General features: G+C 46.9%; 1 protein-coding gene across 2 annotated transcripts in view; it reads left to right on the forward strand.

Moving 5' to 3' along the window:
• The window catches only part of IGSF3 (immunoglobulin superfamily member 3), a 93,931-nt gene that overhangs the window by 10,528 nt on the left and 63,407 nt on the right, over positions 1–19,996 (forward strand). For both annotated transcript variants that reach the window (XM_050333163.1, XM_050333164.1), the window contains exon 2: positions 17,065–17,442. In XM_050333163.1, the coding sequence (XP_050189120.1) occupies positions 17,065–17,442 (378 nt within the window). The remainder of the gene's footprint in view (positions 1–17,064; positions 17,443–19,996) is intronic.

The raw sequence follows: 19,996 nt of genomic DNA on the forward strand, positions 1-19,996 counted from the left end.
ACCCCGGCTGCAGGAGCAGTACCTGGCTCTGCTGCTCTCCTTCTTCTAACCACTGCAGTTCATGAAGTGCCAACATGAAGCCTCCTTTTCTGGCACAGGTGGTGGCCTAGAAAAGAGATGGGCGGTTTCTTACCTGCAGAAATGACAGAAGCAAGGGTCCCATGAGAAGGGAAGGTTCATCAGTCCTGGAAGATACCAGTGGAGCCATGAAGACCCCTGGGATAGGTGGGGATGGTGGGGAAGGAGTAGAAATGAGTGGGGGAGACAGCAGGAATTCAGTTTTCCAGTGGATGGACAGATTTAAAAGAAATGCATGTATGTGATCCTAAAAGTGCTGCGGTAGAGATTCTCCATAGTTACTGGGATCAGCATCATTTTCCAAGTCATCCTCCGTATGTGGATGCGAATCTTGAGTGTGGGTAGGGTGAAGTGAGGCTTCTGGGGAAGTATGCTAGCGGGAGGCCAAAAATAAATTATCAAAAGAAAGAATTGAGAAATTAACAAAGCTAAACAGATGTGTGCAGCTCTAAGAAAAGGGTGTTGTATTTGAAAGCATATTTTTGAAAATCCATTTGCTTAGTCATCTTACTGATAAGTTAGCTATTTTTGCCTTCTTTGCTCTGATGACACTTCACTGTCTATATAATGGGTTTAGCATCTGCATTCTTTTCTAGTTTATAGGGAAAATATATCTGCTAATTTTGAGTTGGCTTTGTAGAATTGCTTTACCTCTTGGCTGTGAAATAAGTAAGATACTGCTCTTAAAACTATTTTAAAGGAGAATTATTTCCCTTCTAAGCCATCTTTTTAACCCATCTCACATGTCTGCAATCAAATTTGAATAGAGAATATATTTGCCGTTTCAAGTGTAATAAGGACTGTGCCCTCAACTCCCCCAGAAATAAAAGTCGTGATGTTTGGGTTCAGCACAGTAATCTACTGGGGAATGAATGCAAGATCAAGGGCATTTGCGGCTTTTTATTTCTTTGTGTTTGCAGGGGCTGTGGCATTGCTAGCAGGTTGCTCACAAATGGTGTCTTAAGATTACCTCTCTTGCAAGCAGCAAGATTTGCATCTTGCCGTTCCTGTTTGATCTGCAAGCAGTGATGAAAGCTGTATACTTGAATTCAGATTTTCTGAGTAGCAGTCTGCAGTCATTAGGGCAGTGCGTAGACCCCAGAGGCTTTTTCCATGTTTTCATCCTTTTGCAGTAACTGTGTCTCTTGTTATCTTGTTCCTGAGTATTTTCTCTGGTAAGAGGAGACTGTTTGTTGCAGCTGTTAAACCTCAAATGTCTTGAATCTCCCTTAGGGAAGAAAGGCAAGAGTTCCTGAGGTTTCTGCATAAGTAGACTATGGAAACACCTACATGTCTTTCCCAAGTATAGAGCCAGGAGGGATCTACTGGTGCTGTCCTAGTCAGCTGATGGATTCTGGGTGGTTCGGCTTGTGATTGCTCCCTTTCGCTAGCTTGCTGTGTTGAAGGGGTTTAGTAAGAGAACTGGGGTTTTTTGTTTGGGCTTTTTTTGGCATGCAATGGTACTGGATGGCTCTGGTTGTTTTTGTCAGAACAGCGAAGCTAGGAGGTGTCAGAGGAAATTATGGATGTTTGTTCGGTTTTCTGGCTGGATATACCATGCAGGTTTTAGAGAAATGTGCGCTGAATAAACATTGGGTGAATCTCCTAGGACTAGCACCGCCTGGGAGCGGGTGTTGGGAGCTGGGCTTATCTTCATGGCAGGACTTTAAAAAAAATAACGTTTGTAGGAGAAGAGTTCTGCGCCCTGTGTTTGGTTCCCATCGGTTCAGTGATTTGTGATGTTCCTCCGTCTGTTCTCTTTAGAGCCAGCTGGCCAACCTTAGGAGAGGATTATCTGAGTAAAATTCTCCAAAGCTTATACTGCTGATAGAATTCCTTCTTTTCCCCTCTTCCACAGTGCCGGAGGCCAGCCTGGGCCCAGATGTGATCCATTGCCATGCTTAATGTGTTGGGGTCAACCCCTGGGCTTGTCAGAGCCCCTTGGGAAACGGGTTGTGCCCCATTCATGCCACTTCACTGTGTGGCGGTGGGTGAGAGGGCCCGGCCCTGGCAGAGCCAGTGAGGACAGAGCCTGCCAGAAAGGGAGGGAGCTCTGTCCCAGGCAGCGGCAACTTGGTGCCTTACCCAGAGTGACCTGGCCTGAGATGGGAGTCTGAGACAGTGTGTGCCATGGTCCCCTCACCCCTGCTGCCCCCAGGGGTCATCCTCGCTCCTCATGGCAGACCCAGGGGATGCCATGGTTGCAGGAAGCCCCAGCAGGAAAAAGTGCCAGGTTCCCCATGGCCTGACTGTGTGGGCATAGGGGCACCTCCTCAGCCAGGGGCAGCCATGGCTTGGGCGTAGGGGGTGGCTTTTGTGTGCTGTGGGACGTTGTCCAGGAGCAGCCAAGTGCCTGTGGTGCCCACACTTTGCTTTATGAGCTTGTGCAGGGCATTTAATTTTGCCTCTGTGTTAGGAGGTGGCATTTCACAGCTGCTGCAGGCAGGTGCTCACAGAGATGTGCTAGTGGGTGCTTAGAAGCAACCAGTATCAACCCTCACTCACCTCTTGCAGCCCACTGCAGTGAGCTGAGGTAGGGGAAAGGCCTCAGCAGCTCCTTTGGACATGGTGTTCCAGCTTCCTGGCCCTGCATCCCTCTCCCTCCCTTCTCCCTGTCTTTGTGCTGGTCTCCTCCAGCTCTGTCAGTCCCCGACAGATCTGGAGCGTGTGTGGCATTTTGGTGCAGCTGCTGTATCTGTTAAACTTGGATCAGTCGGTCACTGTTAAGGCTTACAATCAGTGTAAAAATCTCTGGGGTGCAGCTATTTACAGAAAAAAAAAAAAAAAACCACACCACCCTTCCAGACTTGCATCAAACAAGAGTTTTATTCTCATTAATTGAATTCCTCTAGAGTCTGATAACTTGGGCATGTTGGAATCAGATAAATAAAACCCTCCCTCCCTGGTAGCTATGTAAGCCTTTCCTTAACTCCCTGATCAGAGGGAACTAGGCTCTGCTAAGTAAGTAGCTGAAGATGGAAACTTCTGTATACATCTGCTCATCAGGGAGTGTAGGCAGGAGGATGCTCAGTGTGGTGTATCAGCAGAGGAAGAATTTACCTCATTCCCACCTCTCCTTTTCTCAGTTGAGGAGGAAATATTTTTTGTTTAGTGACAAATGCTGTTTAGTCACTCTCAGACAAATAGCCTGTGTCTACAAACTGAGGCTCTACTTTCTTCCAGACCTCCAGATAAACTTGCAGCCCTACAAAGTGGCGAGTCTGCTCTTGCTGAAGTCGGGGTGTATTGCCTTTGGAGCATCTCTTGGGTTGTGCTGCCCCATCTCATCACATGAATTCCAAGATGTGCTGCTCTAGGAGGCAGGAAAGCGTTTGGACTTGTGCCCGAGGTGTGGTGTTGCCGAGCTGCTTCTGTAATCCTGAAAAAATCCAACTTACAGCTTTTCCCAGACTCCATTTATCAAGTGAGACTTGTAGTTATGTCCCTTTCTCCATCACATCTCTTGTGTGTAGTTCTTGTCTCGGTGCTGAAGACTGGGGCCCCTTTCACTCAGCAGATGCTCTGGGTTAGTCCAGGGTCATTCCTCTCTGTGCCTGGATCACTCATAGTGTGACAAGGAACCTGGCTTGCCAACCAGGCTTTTGTGTGTCTTGGTTTTCAACCAGCACCACTCCTCCCCCTCAGGGTCTTTCTGCTTTCCTCCTCCCCTACCACTCCTGGTGCGACCTTTCTTGTGCACCCTGGACTTGGATTTCGCCCTACCCCTCTTCTGTTGTCAGTATTTCTGCCCCATAGCTGTTCACACCACTGACACAGTGGCATCTGCCCCCGCCCATGGGGCACTTTTTACGCCCTCTCTCCCATCTCCTGGCCTCACCATCTGCTGCTTCTGCTCCTGCTGTCGTGCAGTGGCATGGAGCTGGCACGAGTCCTCTGACGATGCTGACCTCCCCGTCTCTGACAGAGCGCGGCTCCTTCCCTCTGCCTTGTCCCTCATAAGCACTCTAACTTGTCCTGCTTTACTGAACCCTCCTAGTGATACTTCCCCCCCAAGCCTGGATAGCCCCTTGTCTACCTTCGAGTTTGCTCCTCAAACCATAGCAACTTGACAAAGAGAACTGGCATACAAATAAGGGCCTGCCTTTCCCAGTGTGTTTGCTCAGTCCAGCTTCTTTCTCCATGCTTTTCACAAAGGTAGAATTTCTAACCTTTTTTGCTTGTCTTAAGGGCCCCAGCTCATTTTCCCTTGTCTCTGTCATTTGTTTTGCTACTCATATCCTCTCTCCCTCAGTGCAAAGCTGCTTTATCCCCTCCTCCTCAGCAGCTGCTCTGTCCTCCACAAGCCCCATGGGATTCTCTGTCTGGAGCTTTTGCCTCCCAGCTCTGCCAATTTAGTCTGTCTTTGTGATTTACTTTGCAAGGGTGTTCTTAATAGCCCCCGCTGCTCTACATCTCAGTTGTGATCTAGCATTACCTTCCTTGACTTGGCAATTGTCCTTGTGATAACAAGTTTTGGTCTCTCTCTGGAACGATTTCCTCCCAGTTGTGTTGTCTTTGCCACCTTCTGCCTCTCTGACAGAGATTTTCATATGTCCTCATGAGTATACCGTGCCCAGCTTCAGGGTTTGGGGTTTTTGAGGCTATAAGGAGCCTATTCTGTGATGTTCTTTACCTCTTCCTGCAGTCCCTCCCTCTTGCTAATTTTATCCACTCATAAAAGTTGGACTGGCCTCTCTCTGCTGATACTACAAGGTGGTATTTCTGTTCAAATCAAAATTTTAACTTCTGTCTCAGGTGCTTACCTATATGCATGTGCATGCACCTGGGTCCTTCTGCTTAAGAAGTGTAAGCTGCAGCATTTCCTATCCATCCCTGCCTCTGAGAGTCTTTCAGGTTTTTTTGCTGTCTGCCAGTTCTCCTGAACTCTCAAATTAGTTCCTCCTCCTCTGCTGTGCCAAATGCAATATGCTTGTCCTCCCTTTTAAAGCCCTTCTTAGCCTTGTTCTACCTTGTCTTTTTTAGTGCTTCTTCCCTCTGTGTGGTTTTTGATTCCCAGCCTCTGCCTCTCCTTGTGTTTCCTCAGGCTGGGTTCTCAGAGAAAGACGACTTATCTGATGGTGCTGCCTCTGCCACCCCTTCCCGGATAACCTGGAAGCCCTTTGGCCAATTTTACGCAAATTTGACAGGAGTAGAGAGCTCGAAAATAAACGAGTTCCTGCAAGTCTTGCGAACAATAAGTAGCTGAGTCAGGGGGGCAGCAGGGGACTGAAAGAGACCCTTTTCTTCAAGGGCAGTGCCTCCAAATGACTGTGCCAGCTGTGGGAGAAGCTCCAGCTGAAGCTTGCAGTCAAATCATTAGTCTCGGAGACAACCTCCCTCCTGAAGGCATAGGAAGCTAGGCTTCATTAATTCTCCTGCTCTTACAGTTGTTTGCTAAAAGTGGTGGCTTGGAGCCCTTTTCTTTTCCTCTGTGTGATTGGGAGTAACCTGCAGCACTGCTTCACCTGCTGCCTTGCCACAAGGCTTGTTAGAGACCTGCCATCAGGGTCTCCCAGCAGAGAGAGACCTTGGCACTTCCTCACAAGCTGCCTTGCTCTCACCTCTTCCCTGGCCTCTTCTGACCCATTTGTTGCCTGTCTGAAGGTGCCGTTTCATGGTACGGCTGATCTATTTCATGGTACGGCTGATCTAGTGGAGTATTCCAGCTGCTAATGAAAGGGTTGTTTGCCCCCATCTCCCAAAGAAAAAGTGTTCCTGCTGTCTTAGGAAAGAGTTAGTTGTTTTCACTTCGGTGGTTCTTTTTTCAGCTTGTATGGAGGTCAGGCATGGGGAGAAAAGTGCACGTGTTGCTAGCAATAAAGCGAGTGAGAAAGCGAGACAGCTTTAGCTTAACTGCGTTGTGAAACCACATTTTTAAATGGAATCTCCTGGGACTGAGGGTGTTTTTGCCACTGTTTTCTCTGTAGGGGATCTGGCACAGCGAGGCTGCTCTGAGTAGGTGCTTGGTGCCGAGCTAAAGTAACTCATGGCCTGTAGCAGCAGTGAATGCAGTCCTGTTGGAGTGACCTTCACAGGAGGGTTGGGATTGGGAGGGACCTCTGGAGGTCATCTGATCCAAGCGCCCTGCTCAAGAAGGACTACCTAGAGCATGTTGCTCAGGATCATGTACAGATGGCTTTTGAATACCTCCAGGGATGGAGACTCCACAACCTTTTTGGGCAGCCTGTGCCAGTGTGCAGTCACCCCTCACTGCTGTGGATTGTTTTTTGTTTGTTTGTTTGTTTGTTTAATATAAAAGGTTTTCTTCTGTGCTTTTCAGCTGGTCATTTCTCCCCAGTGCATCGCCTTGTTCCTCGTCAGGGAGGAAAATCGCATCTGATTGTCCTTCTTATTCATTGGTAGTAGTGTTGTGTTATGAATGCACTTAGAGGGAATGATTGTACCTTTCTCCCATCCAGACTGGAAGCAATAGTAATATAAATGCACCTGCATCCTTTTTTCTTTTTTTTTTTTTTTTTTCCTTTTCCAAATACCAGAAAGCACCTGTCCTCCCATTTGAAATGAGAGCCTTGGTAATTTGGTGACAACTGCTGGTAGTCTGTGTAGCATGTCAAACTAATAAATTACAGTGTAAAGAGTTGAGGAGTTCTAGCATCTTAATTAGTAATAAGAGGCAGCTGAAGAATCTACCTGGGTCTGTATCTGTCTTTCAGGGATGCCGTCTGACTGAATCACAAAGGTTTTTGAGAGGCAGCATCTTACTGCTGCTTAGTGAACAGGGAAGAAAACAGAAAAATTTGTGGGAAGGAAATGGAAGCTGTCTGCTGTTGTAGGGCTATGCTTCATATTCTCGTGATCCTTTGTGGTGGGGTGGGAAAATTATTTTGGAGAAATGCTTGCTTTAAGCCAATATGCTTGACCTTGGGGATAAGTCAATTTGCTGTTTACCTGAAAGGTCTTTTCTGCTGAAGAAGTACAAGATGGCAGCTTTGCCTTGCAAATTGAATGTTCTCTCATGCTAATGGCCATGGCTGAGGGGCACAAATGTTTCTTTAGCATGCCAGAAGGAAGCGTGAGAGATTGCTCTTGGCTGCATTCATTTCTGGATATTACACTTCATAACTTCTTGCAGTGCCATTCTTGCAGAACTGTGTGCTCCAAAGGAGGAGGGGAGCAAGTGCAGACCCATCCCTAAAGACAGAGCTGGAGTGCTGGAAGAATGGTGTGCTCTGGGAGGCAGGGGGGGATGTGCAGCAGGGCAGTTTGTCATCAGCTCTTCCAAGCTGTCAATATTTAATAGATCATTGTTAAGTTTCTCTCTGTAGGAGGCAATCGATTTGGGGTTAAACAATTCGTAAATGGCTGCCTGAGGCTGCTGATTTGGAGGTTGAAAAGGAGATGCTCTGGCCCTGTCCAGAAGAACAAGTGTACAAGTAAAGGTCTGAGAGAAAATAAGGGTGCTGAACTCCTAAATGTCATCCTTACCAAAGCAAGGGAAAATCTTTGGAGTCACTCAGAGCAAGGAGATGGGATGGAAGCCAAGTAAGAGTCTTCTGGGAGCGTGGAAAATGGGCCAAAACACTGGAGGGAGTTTCGCTTTGGAGATGAAGGAGGGCACTTGTATGTCTGTCCTTCCTCCCTCTGTTTCAAATGAAGAGAGCAAGAAGCTTTGTTTTTCCTTAGGAAAAAGAAATTTGAGGAAGGGAAGGAACCAGGCTCTCCATGAATCAGAGATATTTTGAGAGATCTCTTCATGAAAGAGAGGGAATTCCTTTGATGAGAGGCTGGGTAGTAAATGCTGTTTTCCTTTTGGCAAGGGTAATGTGAAGGTGAGATTTATGACTCTGCACTCTTTTCTCCTGGGAGAGTATTTTAAGCATCTGGGATGTTATGAGCTGAATTACAGCAATAATAGGGACATTCTGTTGTTTAATATTGGGAGGGATTGCAGAGCATGCAGGAAAACGAAAAAAGAAGTGACATTAAAACGTTATTGACTGTGAAACAAAATGAAGTTTCTTATTGTCCGAGAGTGAGTGATCGCACAGGGAATAGTGTTTGACAATTCTTAGACTGACCCTGGATGTTGAACATGTAGGACTTGAAGACTAAAGAAGGATAATAAAAAGAAGTACAGGGGCTGCAGGGCATAATGAACTATGTCAGAAATTTCCTGCCTAGCTTTTGTTGCTCGAACAATTCCATTTCACCTCTTTCTCTTGATAGGCTGGGAACACATACCAGCTAAGACTTCAGCCCTCTGAAATGTGTGTTGTAGCTTCGTAGCTTTGGTACTAGCATGGCAATGCTGAATCTTTTAGAGGTCTGGGAGCAGCATTAGGGACACCAAGGTAAATGGTGTGTCCTTACATGTGTTGTAAGTACTAAAAGAACGGAAGAAAAAAACACAGATAGGAACCTTAGGAGACCTCACTTTTCGTGCAGGTCTACATTAAATCTTGCAGCGAGTACCTGTGGGTTACAGCTTCAAAGCTCAGGCTGGGGAGGTGGTAATGAAGCCATCACTGCTTTTCATTGGAAAATATAAAAGTAGGCATTGCCTTGGGCATTCCAGCAGACCACTGTAAATGCTGCTGTGTATTGTAGTGCTTAACCAGACCTGGAAACAACCATAGTGTTATAAGTCACTAGGGCATGTATTCAGTGGGCTGTAAGCAAGAATAAACTCCTGAGGATAAGACACGAGGAGCAATGCAAGTTAGAAGTACTGTGTGGGCAATCCAACACTTCCTGCCTGCATATTCCCAATATAAGAATAATCTGCCGGGGAGCTTCTGCTTGTGTATTTTTCCCATAACGATCGGGGTAACGGTGGTATAGTGTGTGAAGAACATGCTGATCTGAGTTGGAAAGGGGCTGCAAAACTTCTGTTGTGACCTTGGAGGAAGAGAAATAGTTGATTAAATAGATTGATGGGATGGGCTCTACTTTAAGTGCAGAAAAGAGCCTGTATTGCTACTGGAGCTCTCTGCCCTTCTATGAGGTTAGTCAAAAACTGGTATTGCTTTTGGTGAATACAAGAATTGCAGATTATCTCAGGATCTTTGCAGGAAAACAGTAAAACTGTAATAAACAGTGTGTTGGACAAAGATTTACCATTATGGATCTGAACCAGCAGGGCAGCCAGCTCAGTCTCTCCCTTGTACATCAGCATGTGTTGTTATTCACCACCTACATCAGGTACACCTTGTTCCACCAGCTGCTTCAGAGTCCATCTGAAGTAAGGAGGGTGGGCACCATGAGCTCCCAAGCTTGAGGACCTGTGTGCCCAGCCGTCCTCCTTCCTTTTAATACAAAATTAGAGAGTATCGCTCTTTTTTCTGACCACAGGAGTGGCTGGCTGGCTTCTGGAGGCTTAGCTCTCTGACTTTGAAAAGTAAAGCTGTACTCAATTAAAGAGTAGTTTCAGCTTCAGTGCAGCAAAGTAACTTTAAATCCACTTTCTGATGGGATGATCGAGAAGGATAGAACTGTAAGAGCAGGGAGATTTCTTGTTGTGTATACCCTGTAGCAGATTCTGTCTGTGTTGTCCTTTCAAAAAGTAAATGTCTATCAGAGGAGGAAAGTAAATGTCTGTCAGAGGAAGCTGTAGCATGAGATACCTCAGTCTCACAAAGCAGCCTTTCTGGTGCCTTGCTTTCCTTGCTTCTGGGAAATTGGACATGTAGCTAGCTCCCATGACCAACCTGAATCTCTGCTGTTCCAGTCCAAGCCTATTGTTTCTTGTCTTATCAGTGTCCAGTGTAGATAATGAATTATTCCTTCATCCTTTCAGCATTTTTAGAAGTTTAAAGGTTTTAGTAATACAGATGATCTGTGACTCAGGAATATGCCGTTCCAAGGTGGTGTTAAAACTAGCATATTTTAACATGCCTAATTGTAGACACAGGGAAGGAGCAGTTAGAGGAATGTGACATCCATATAGTATGTGGTTTCCTTAAAAAAATGGGGAAAAAATCACAAGGGTAGATCACATTTCACACTGTGCATCTGCAGAATACCAGTGCCACACTGGGGAAAGTAAGGAGGTCTTCTGTCAATATAAGGACCAGATCTGAGAAGAACCTAAGGATGTAAAATGGCTCTGATCTTGGCAAGGGGGTTGGATGTCTGACTGGATGCATAATTATAGCAGAGGTACAAGACCTCTTTTACAGTCAGAACTTGGGAAGCTTGGCACAGGCCACAGCAATCTATGGTGATTAAAAGAAAAGTCACCTCTTTCATATTTATTGAAAACATTTTTCTTAAAAGACAGTAAACATCTGCTGTGGAAGTGAGCTGCTGTGAGACAGAGCAGCGAGCAGAGATGAGTGAAAGCAGTTGTGTTGGAAGAACAAAGAGCTTCATTGGCGGCTCCTGTCTCGTTTGCCCATGCTTTGATATTTCCCCACTGATTGTGGTATTTCCATGCCAATTATTGTATAAATTGCCCCTGGCTGACCTCTCCACTTAGCCATCCTTAGTTGGCTTAGCAGTGGGAGGAATTTGAATGAGGAATGAATTGCTTTTAGAGTTGGTTCAGGAGGACAGTCCATGTGCTGGGAGTGGTGGGATGGTGTAAGGAGTGGAGGAGGATAGGGGATGAGGCACCCTTGGCTGCATGATTTAAACATCAAAGCGAAAGGGTGGATGTAGGGACAGAGTTGTTCTGCAGGTGGCTTCAATGACACTTTCAGTACACTGAACTCACTTAACATGACTAAAAAATACACCAAGCAAAATACTAGATTCTCCCAGAATGAGACTTTGCGGTAATAGGGGGAGGGCTACCACATGTTTTCTTCTGATAGCATTGTTTTTTTCCATCTGGCAGCAGGTTGCAGTGTACAGAGATTGTCCCTACTGTGACTCATTTATGCAAAAATTAAGCTCGAACCTAATTTTTATTTGTACGCCTTAACAGGAGACTTCACAGAATAGCAGGTGTGTGTTGCTAGAAGATTTTCTCTGTTCTGGTTGCCTGTTGGGACAGAGTCTCCCTGTGAGATAATATTAGTCTTCAACCCATGAAAAAAGGTGATGGCTGCATAGAGAAATGTTCTCAGTGGCTGGACAATTGTGAGCTTGGAAGAGCTCACAATTCATTCTGAAATGAATTAGTGTTTTGTGGGTGTCAGCCCCACTGTAAAGTCTAGAGAAAAATCAGGAACTAAGTAATGGGATGGCTTTGGCAAGAGCCAACTGCATCCTCCCTGGCTGACAAAATGGAGAGAAAGGCCATCCCCCTGGGAGACTGAAAAATCAATCTGAATTCAGATGGAATATGAGCTTGGAGGGTGTTAACTGCCCCTGAGTGATTCACTGGAAGCGAAGGCCTGCGCAGGGCTGGATGCTCTTGTTTTGGGGCAGGGGAGTGGAAACACTGAGGAGGAGAGAGTCAAAGGGAGCCCTTCTTGCTGGGCTGCAAGTAACTGAGTGTGCCCTGTAACTTTGTGAAGGCAGCCAGCACAGGGGCTGCTGCAGCTCAAAGGCAGGAGGGCAGCAGTTGCCACAGCCCGTGGTGCACTTGGCCATGGCACCTGCTCTGGGGTTGTGCGTGCCCAGAGCATCTCTCAAGCTCAAGGAAATAGGCGCTTTGGCATGACTGCTCTTTAGCACTTGTGTCTGAATTGTCTTCATTACTGGGGACTTTCTGCCAGGTCCTGTGGTCTGCTGCAGATGCTAATTTGTCATAGCCAAATAGGATTTATGCACGCTCCCCTTCCCTTCCCTTCCCTGCATACAGGCACCAGCTCCCACGTCAGGGCTGAGAGTGTTTGGAGGGAGCCAGCTCAGAGCAGAGATAGCCACGCTTCTAGAGAAAAAGCTGAAATGGTGCCTTTTTTAGCTTCTGTTGTGGTATAGCCAGTGTATAGTGTGCAGACCAGATGTGACCCGTGTGGTTGAAGAGCATAGCCTGCAATGGCATGGGTTGTGAAGGGGCATGAGGACAACTGTACCAGTTCAGACTAAGTCTTCCACCTAGCTCAGTATCACGCCTCAAAAAGCTGTAGGCAGGCAGCTGTGCAATTGTAGCTTGTTTTGGAAGCCTCACTAACCCAGTGTGACTTGACTGTTCAGTAGCCCTCTTTCAAGTACTTGTCTCACCCATATTTCAGCCCATGTCAACTTTCCACATCCATGGCACCCTTGGGCACGGACATCTGCAGATATGCTACGTGCAGCTGCCAGAACTGCCACACTTGTTATAAAGCTGGATCTGACCGGTTTCTGTTGACGCCCTTGATTTTTAAGCCAGGAGAGATGGTAAATGGTCGATTTTTGACCATCCTTTCCATGGAATACATATTTGTGTAAACCTTGACCATATCCCCTTCAGGTCATCTTTTTTTCCAGGCTCCATTATTTCTAACATAGAAACCATTCCCTAGTGTTTGTCAGCATTGTTGCTCTTCTCTTGACACATTCTCGGGAGCACCTGTAAATTGAACAAACAATAGCGACAACAGCAAAACCCAGATGTGTGCTGTGTATTTGTGCAAGGCAAAGGGATCTCTTTGGAAATGTTTTCTGTCTAGTAACTATATTCAAAGGCACAAATTAATTTTTAAAGGAAATTTAGGATTAGTATTGTCAGTTGTTGACAAATACTGCTTTAGAGTTTCTAAGTGAAGGAAAACTGCTGTAGAACTGCAGGGGTAGAAACATCCCTTCAAGCTGCGTGTTCAGCGCTGTCAGCCCTGCACTTACGGAAGATATGGAAAAATATAAAGACTTTTTTAGTTGCTCGGAGTGATTAGACCCAGGATAATAGTCCTAAGAGCTCAAGTTTCTCCTTTGGATTAAATGACTACTGGCTGTAATTACTGATATGTAAGATACCTTGATGCAACTGCTGTAGTGCCTTTGGATGTGGTGAAGACATAGCCTACACTCTTCTGAGATGGGGAGACTTTTCACAAAAGGTTCCTCATAATTCTGTCATGAGTTTTTATTTATTCTTTTGATGTGTTAATGCTGTGGCAGTTTCTATGTGCTCAACCATCCTTTCTATCATTATGCTTATCTTGCAATAAGCCTTGAATCAATGTTCTCAGGTACAGTTTTGCACGCTTGTTCTTCTGAAAGGGACCTGAAAGTCCACCTCCTTCCCAAAGGGTAAATGTTTATCACTTTCTGAAATGTGGCTTCTTCAAACTACTTCAAGTCAGGCACCTGAAATGACCAATTGCATGCGGAAAACCTGAGCTCCGCATGTGGAGAGGTCAGCTCTTGCCATGGTTATCTGAGGTTCCTGTGAAGGTACAGGTTTTGCAAAGACACTGTGTACTCAGAAGCTGAGCTACAGCACTTTCTGGGTGAGATGGCTGGATGGCAGGGATGAGTGATGCTTCTTCCTTGCCCATTCATTGAATGGAGAGGCATTCAAGTCCTGGCTGTGATATGACAAGGGAGATTCGAATGACTGTGTGACTGACATTGCGTTTCTCCCTTGCCTTTCCCCTGTTTTTCAGAGCTGTTTCCTGTGGCATTTGCTGTGGCCCTGGGCGGGTGGGTGTAGTGGCAGTGCAGGGACCAGGCATCTGCAACTTCCTGGGTCCTGCACTATCCCTTGTTTCCTGACCTTGAGTCTAATCACCCACCTCTTGCCTCTGCTGCCTCCTCTTATCCCCTGTGCACCGCCTGACTCCCAGACGGGGCTTGGGAGATGGGTAAGCCAGCGGAAGTGTTGAGAGCTGCCTGACTGTTGTTGGGCTTACTCTTAGCTCAAAAGGCTGGCAACAATAGCCTTCATCTGTAGGGGATAAGGATCAGGGAACACTTCCTCCTTATCTCGAGGGATTTGCTGTCTTCTGGAAAAAAACAGGCGCACAAATCTGTAATTTCTTATTAATTTTAAAGTAGCACTTGGCTCGCTACCTCCTCCATATCAGCCCTTGCGTTGTCAGTAAATCATATTGTATTTGCAATTAAAAGCCAGCTGTGCCAGTGCAGTACCAGCCAAATGCCACCATAACTGTCTCCTGGGCGTCCTAGAGAAGGTGCGGAGTACACAGCTCCTCCTCCAGTGAGCTCTTCTCTCACTTCAAGAGGGAAAGATAAGAGTTTAAAATGGGATCTCAGGCGCATTATTTTTGTTAATCAGAATGCTTGTTCCATAAGAAATGCAGTTCTTTTCTGGATGCTGTGTGTTCATGGATATAGCAATTCCCAGGGCTTGAAGAATGCCAAACATCATACAAAAGGCAACTGTTTGAGGAGAAAACTTGTAGTGCTGGATGTCTGCCTCAGGCTGATTGTTTTTCTCTTTCCGTCTCTTGATTAAAATAGTTTGTTGGAGAAGTATCTCTGCCTCTGCTCTGTGGAGTTCTTTTAAGTTTTGAAAAGCATTTGTACCCAACTGTGTTGGAGCAGGAGTTTGCAGACAGGCACAGGGAATAGAACTGTGGATGTGCTGCTCCTTGCCCCTCTGGAGATCCAGCCTGTTCCTCCAACTGCTAAGCCTTTATGTCTGTCTCACTTCTGGGATAACAACTTGCTGCAAGTTGTAACAAACCCCCTGACTGTTTTGTCTTCCATCCACACTGGAACTAGGCAGGACTGTTTTTGCACTATCTTCTTCTGTCCTCTCAGCTGCCTGGGCTCCTGGAACCAGAACAGGAACAAAGGAACTCTTTGGCTCTTAACTCTCTCACTTTTGGTTGGATTAGGAAGGTGCAGCAATCCAGTGCAAGAGGGAATAGGAGAGGAGGAATGTCTGTTCTAAACCTGGAGGAGGAATCCAGGTTTTAGGGTTACAATCAAGGTCCCAAAAACCACTGGCAAGGGAAGAAAGGAAGTGTATGTAGTGCTGGCCATGGGGGTGGTGGGATTTGACATCTACCAAAAGGTTGCCTGCATCAGGGCACAGAGATCTGTGCTGTGGGTCCCCAGGGTTGTGATCTTGCCAGCGAACTTTTGGAAGGTTGTGTCTGATAAAATGGTGGTTTTCAATTAGATAGCTGGAAAACTCCTCAAAGAATTCCTGTGTAAAAAATCCAACACTGTATTAAAAGATTGCACAACAAGGTCATGCCCTTAGCTGACAAATACCTGGATGAGTGTTGTGTGTTAATTCCTACTGCTGCATGTTTGATTTGTTGTGCAGTTTTAATTGTGTCATTGCGTATGGGGTATCTGCATGCTGTAGCAAGGCTCCATGTGAATACAAAAATTGGATTATGAGCTGTCTTTAAGTGTGTAAGAAAGATATTACCCTTCCTGCTGCTTTAAAAACAGTTTACTTCAAAGGCTATAGTATTTGCTTTGTCCTTTGGCCTTTATGGGGTGAGAGAAGAGGCTGTCTGCACCTTAGATGTGTTAGTTGTCTCTAGTGATATCTAGAGATATCCTTCCTCAGGATGAAGGGATTGGTACAGCGAACAGTGGGGGAGCGTTTGCCTCTGTTGTTCCTCTCCCTGTTTGTTTCAAACGTGCTAGCTTTCCCTGGTCCTCCCCTTAAATCATATTATTTCATAAAGAGTAAAAAGAAACATAATTTGGAGCAGCAGCAAGCTGAGCCCAAGTTAATAGTTTGAATTGCACTCCATCTGTTCAGCTGCATGCCCTGATGGATGTGCTGAACCCATTTTTCACAATTTGTTTTAAGCTGCTAAGAACCATCTCTCCTGGCTCCAGTCCAGGCTGACTGTGGAGGAAAACTTCATATCTGGACATCCCTGTCCAGAGGGTGGGATTGAATCAATAATCTCCAGATGCAAGGCTACCTCTTCACCTGCAAGATGCCAGTTTTTGAAAGGTTAAATCCTTCTCTGTACTTGAAAATTGTTGTTGAAAATTAGAGGGAGGGGAAACCCCCAACATACACAAGCACAGAGAGGATGAAATTTGCAAACGTGATTATGCAGGACCTGCTTTAAATCGGCTTATTGCTGTTTTATGATGGCAAGCAAGCAGTCACAGAAGCCAGGATGATTGGCCTTGCCATGTGTGCAGGCTGCTGGTAACTCAATAACCGATGAACACCCACCGTGGTCTCCAGACCTCGAGCCTTTGATGTAGCAACAAACAAGATAGATTGCTGTAATTTATCCGGCCCCTGGAGGGGCTGTGCTGGTAATGTGCCATGAGCCCAGGGGCCAGCCATCCATAATCTGTGTAAAAATACAGTGGATGGCGGTCACCATGCCGCGGGGTTGCCTTTGTTTGGTGCTGCACACGTCTGTGTGTGTACAACGCGCTGCGCTGGGTCTCGACTTCAGCAGCCAGGGGCAGTAAAGCCTCAGTGTAACGTGCCCACTCCCTCCATTAACTTCAGTTGGTTTTGTTATGTACTAAATACACACCTTTCAAAGAGACTTGGAAAGGCAGTGCTGGGAACTCTGTGTGCCTTTACAAGCATAACAGAGACTGGAGAAGGTGTGCTGGGTCTGTGGGAAAAAGAATGGGATTTTGTACCAGCTGAAGCCTCTGGCAGGTTTGCTGATGGAGGGCAGGAGCTTGGGGCATTGCAGCTGGGGGGCCCAGACACTGAAGGAGAGGGAGTGTGGCCTCCTGGCTTGCAGATGGGCCTCTCTCCTGGTAGTCCTGATTGGGCTGTGCCAGGAGAGTAGGGAGTCACTGCTGAACTTAGTAGCCCCAAGCAGCAGCTCCCTGGCCACCCTTAACACCTCCTAGTGCCCTCTGGCAGCAGCCTGTGCATGGGATCACAGGGTGTTTGAATTAGAAAGTAAAACTAGTACTGAAAACAAAGACCTGTCACCTTGAGCTTCTGGTTTGTTACTGTGCAGTGCAGTGCACTTTCATGCATGGATTCTTAATGCTGCCCAGCAAGGGCTTTGTGTTACCTCTACACTGCTACTTTCATGGGGCTTTTTGAAAAACGTTTCCACTGAGTCAGCAAGAAAGCTGGGGGTGCTGTGCCAGAGCCTGATGTGCCAGCTGGAAATGGGGTGCGAGGACTTGCCCGGCATGGCCATGGAAGGAGTAGGACAGGTATATCCGGGTGAGGTTCAGGGATTGATTGTCGGGAAGTAATGCTGGACTCCTCTCCTCCCACAGGCATGGCACTGGCCCAGCGGCAGGTGACGGTGCAGGAGGGACCCCTGTACCGCACAGAGGGGTCCCACGTCACGCTGTGGTGCAAGGTGAGCGGCTACCAGGGCCCGGCGGAGCAGAACTTCCAGTGGTCCATCTACCTGCCCTCGGCCCCCGAGCGGGAGGTGCAGATCGTCAGCACCATCGACCCCTCGTTCCCCTACGCCATCTACACCCAGCGCGTGCGCGGCCGCGGGATCTACGTGGAGCGGGTGCAGGGGGACGCCGTCCTGCTGCACATCACGGAGCTGCAGGACCGGGACGCCGGGGAGTACGAGTGCCACACGCCCAACACCGACGAGAGGTATTTCGGGAGCTACAGCGCCAAGATGAACCTCGTGGGTAAGCTGTCCTGCTAGCAGCAGCTCATCCGGGGCAATGGGGGAGCACGGCACAAACCCTTGGACCCCCATGTGCAATGGAGTTTACGTAAGCTGTCAGGAAAGAAACCCAGAAAACTGTAGAGGAGAATAGGAGCAGAGGGCAGGTGGCACAGTGGTATGAATTGCAGGAGATCGTGGTATAGAGATGTAGGACATACTGAGCTTTCTCCAGTAATAAGACCCTTACAGAAATGAGACGCCAGGCAGAGGAACGTTTGAAGCCATAACTGAAAGAAAGACAGATGTAAAACTGATTTAAGCAGAGGAAAAGGAGTAGGGAGTCTGCATCAGATGGCACAAACCACAGAGGAGAGGTGGCTAAAGGTGGCGAAATAGCAGAGCAAGGAAGAGAGGAGCGATAAGGAGAGGCACCTAAAGGAAACAGGAGAGATGGTCGTCTTCAGGGTCTTAACAGAGGGTGGTGCTGAATGCAGCCTGAAACCATCACACTGATGAGATTGAGCTGTCTGTAGATGAACGTGGGGAGGTTGGTTTGATGGTTTTTTTGGTCTGCATTAGAAAAATCAAAAAGAGGTTCTCTAAAATCTGGAGTATTTCCACAGCACCTCTGACTAGCTGATTTGACGTTTCCAAGCTTCAGCTTTGCTTTCTGTACCTCAAAACAGGGTTGTATTTGAAGAGTCTAACTCGGCTAACAGTCAAAAAGCTTTCATCAAACTCTTTGGCTGAAGGACCCCTGAAAGAGCTCCTTTACAGCAGAGACATCCCTCTAGCAAATTTAAGCCCACAGGCAGCAAGCAGGCTTGCTTTCCCTGGGGAGGAGATGTCTGTGAGCCTGCAGGTTGGAAACCATTTGGAAGTTACCCAGCCGTGCAAACCAGTGAGGGTGTTGTCGGTTCAGGCGTTGTTGACACAGGGAACCCAGTGTGAAGGGAGCCAAAGTGTGATTTAAATCACAGTAGCTCTCTTCTGGGTTGTGCTTTTTGCTTCCAGCTTGTGTGGCCTTGGCTTCTTCTCTTCAGTGTACAGGTGAAGTCCCACAATATGGGTGCAGGTGCTTATTTAGCTGCCTGCTTTCCCACCTGATGTCCATGAGCAGCAGGAAGGTAGATGCCTGAATATTCTTCTGTTCTTTTGTAGTTCTGTGATTTGCTTCAGGTGTTCAGATTTGCAGTTCCCACTTCAGTGTAAACAAGACTGAGTCAGCACTGCTGCTGTAGAGTCACCTGAGGGAGTGAAGCCCATTGAAACCAACACCCAGTGAAAAAAAAGTGCCTGTGGGCAGGGTGAGGTTGGAGCAGTCAGAGTTGGATGCTGGGTTGCTCTGCCAGGGAGCTGTTTTCCCTGTGGTAACCTGTGAGCTGGATCCTTACAGGAGAGGCACTGGATCAAGTGAGAGTACCTGTGTTAGCCATGGAGTAGGGTCAAGTTCTTCAGGATGGGCCTGCAGGCAAGCACAGTCAGCATATCCCATGGCTGGACAGCAGGGAGCTCCTCCACTGCTCTCACGGGGTTTGGGATACCAGGACAGTCCTGGTTGTAACCACAGCTCAGCAGCTGCTTTGATGACCAACCAAGGCTGGACTGGTATGCTTTTGCTCTGACCTACCCTTGCTACAACTATGTGGCTTTTAAGATTTGGAACTCTGTAGACACCCATGAGTAGTGCTTTGAGGACATTGGCTTTGGGGCTTACATGTGTCAGAGATACTCAAGAAAATGAATCTAAAGTAACTTTTAGTGGATTAGTTAAATCACATTATACCCCTTCATGGATGCTTGCGTTCAGGATTTTGGGCCCTAATTTGGTTTGGCTTAATTAATTTCTGAAAATTCACTTGAGAGATGACTTAGGGTCACTTGTCTTTTGAATGTGTGCATCTGTGTAAGGTGTTTTCTGTGGTTTAGACAAACTCTGTCCGAAACTGAATTTTCCAGAGCGCTTCCTGTAGACAACAGGTCCTTACAAAGAGCCTTCCCTCTGGCTCCCATTCCTGTGAACTCGTGCTGACTTCAGCCCTGTTGGACCCTGAAGTCCTGCCGGGGAAATGGGCTTTTCTCTGTAGGGCAGGACAGAGCACATGCCCTTTCTTTTTTCCTACTATTTTAGCTCTCGGCTACAGGTCTTGGATTTTCAAGCTGGCTTTGTTTCTCCAGACAGTGTGCAAGAAGAAGTAGACAAGAGCTAAATGAGAGTTATTATTCTCATTTTCTCAGAACCAGAACCAAACTTCTTTTTTTCTTTCATCCAGTTATGAATTTTTAATTGACTCATTAGATTTGAGTGGCTCCTTTTTGGCAGCAGTGATGCCTGAAGGGAGACAGGTTTGTTAGCATCTCTGTTCTCTCCATTTACGTGTGAAATGGATGGGTTTGAAGCAGTGTTGATTTTAGACTTGCTGCTCTGGGATGTTGGACCTGTTGAATCCCGTGGTTTAGTAGAGAGGTGAAGGAATGTTTCTTCCCTTTTCCACCTGCATGATACAGCCCTGTGATGGGGTAGGTGGATGGGGCCCTGGTGCAGCAGCACGTGGGGCTGCTGTCCGCACTGG

The sequence above is a fragment of the Myiozetetes cayanensis genome, unplaced genomic scaffold (genome assembly GCF_022539395.1).
Source record: "Myiozetetes cayanensis isolate MyiCay16 unplaced genomic scaffold, myiCay2020 scf5-8, whole genome shotgun sequence".
Taxonomy (NCBI): domain Eukaryota; kingdom Metazoa; phylum Chordata; class Aves; order Passeriformes; family Tyrannidae; genus Myiozetetes; species Myiozetetes cayanensis.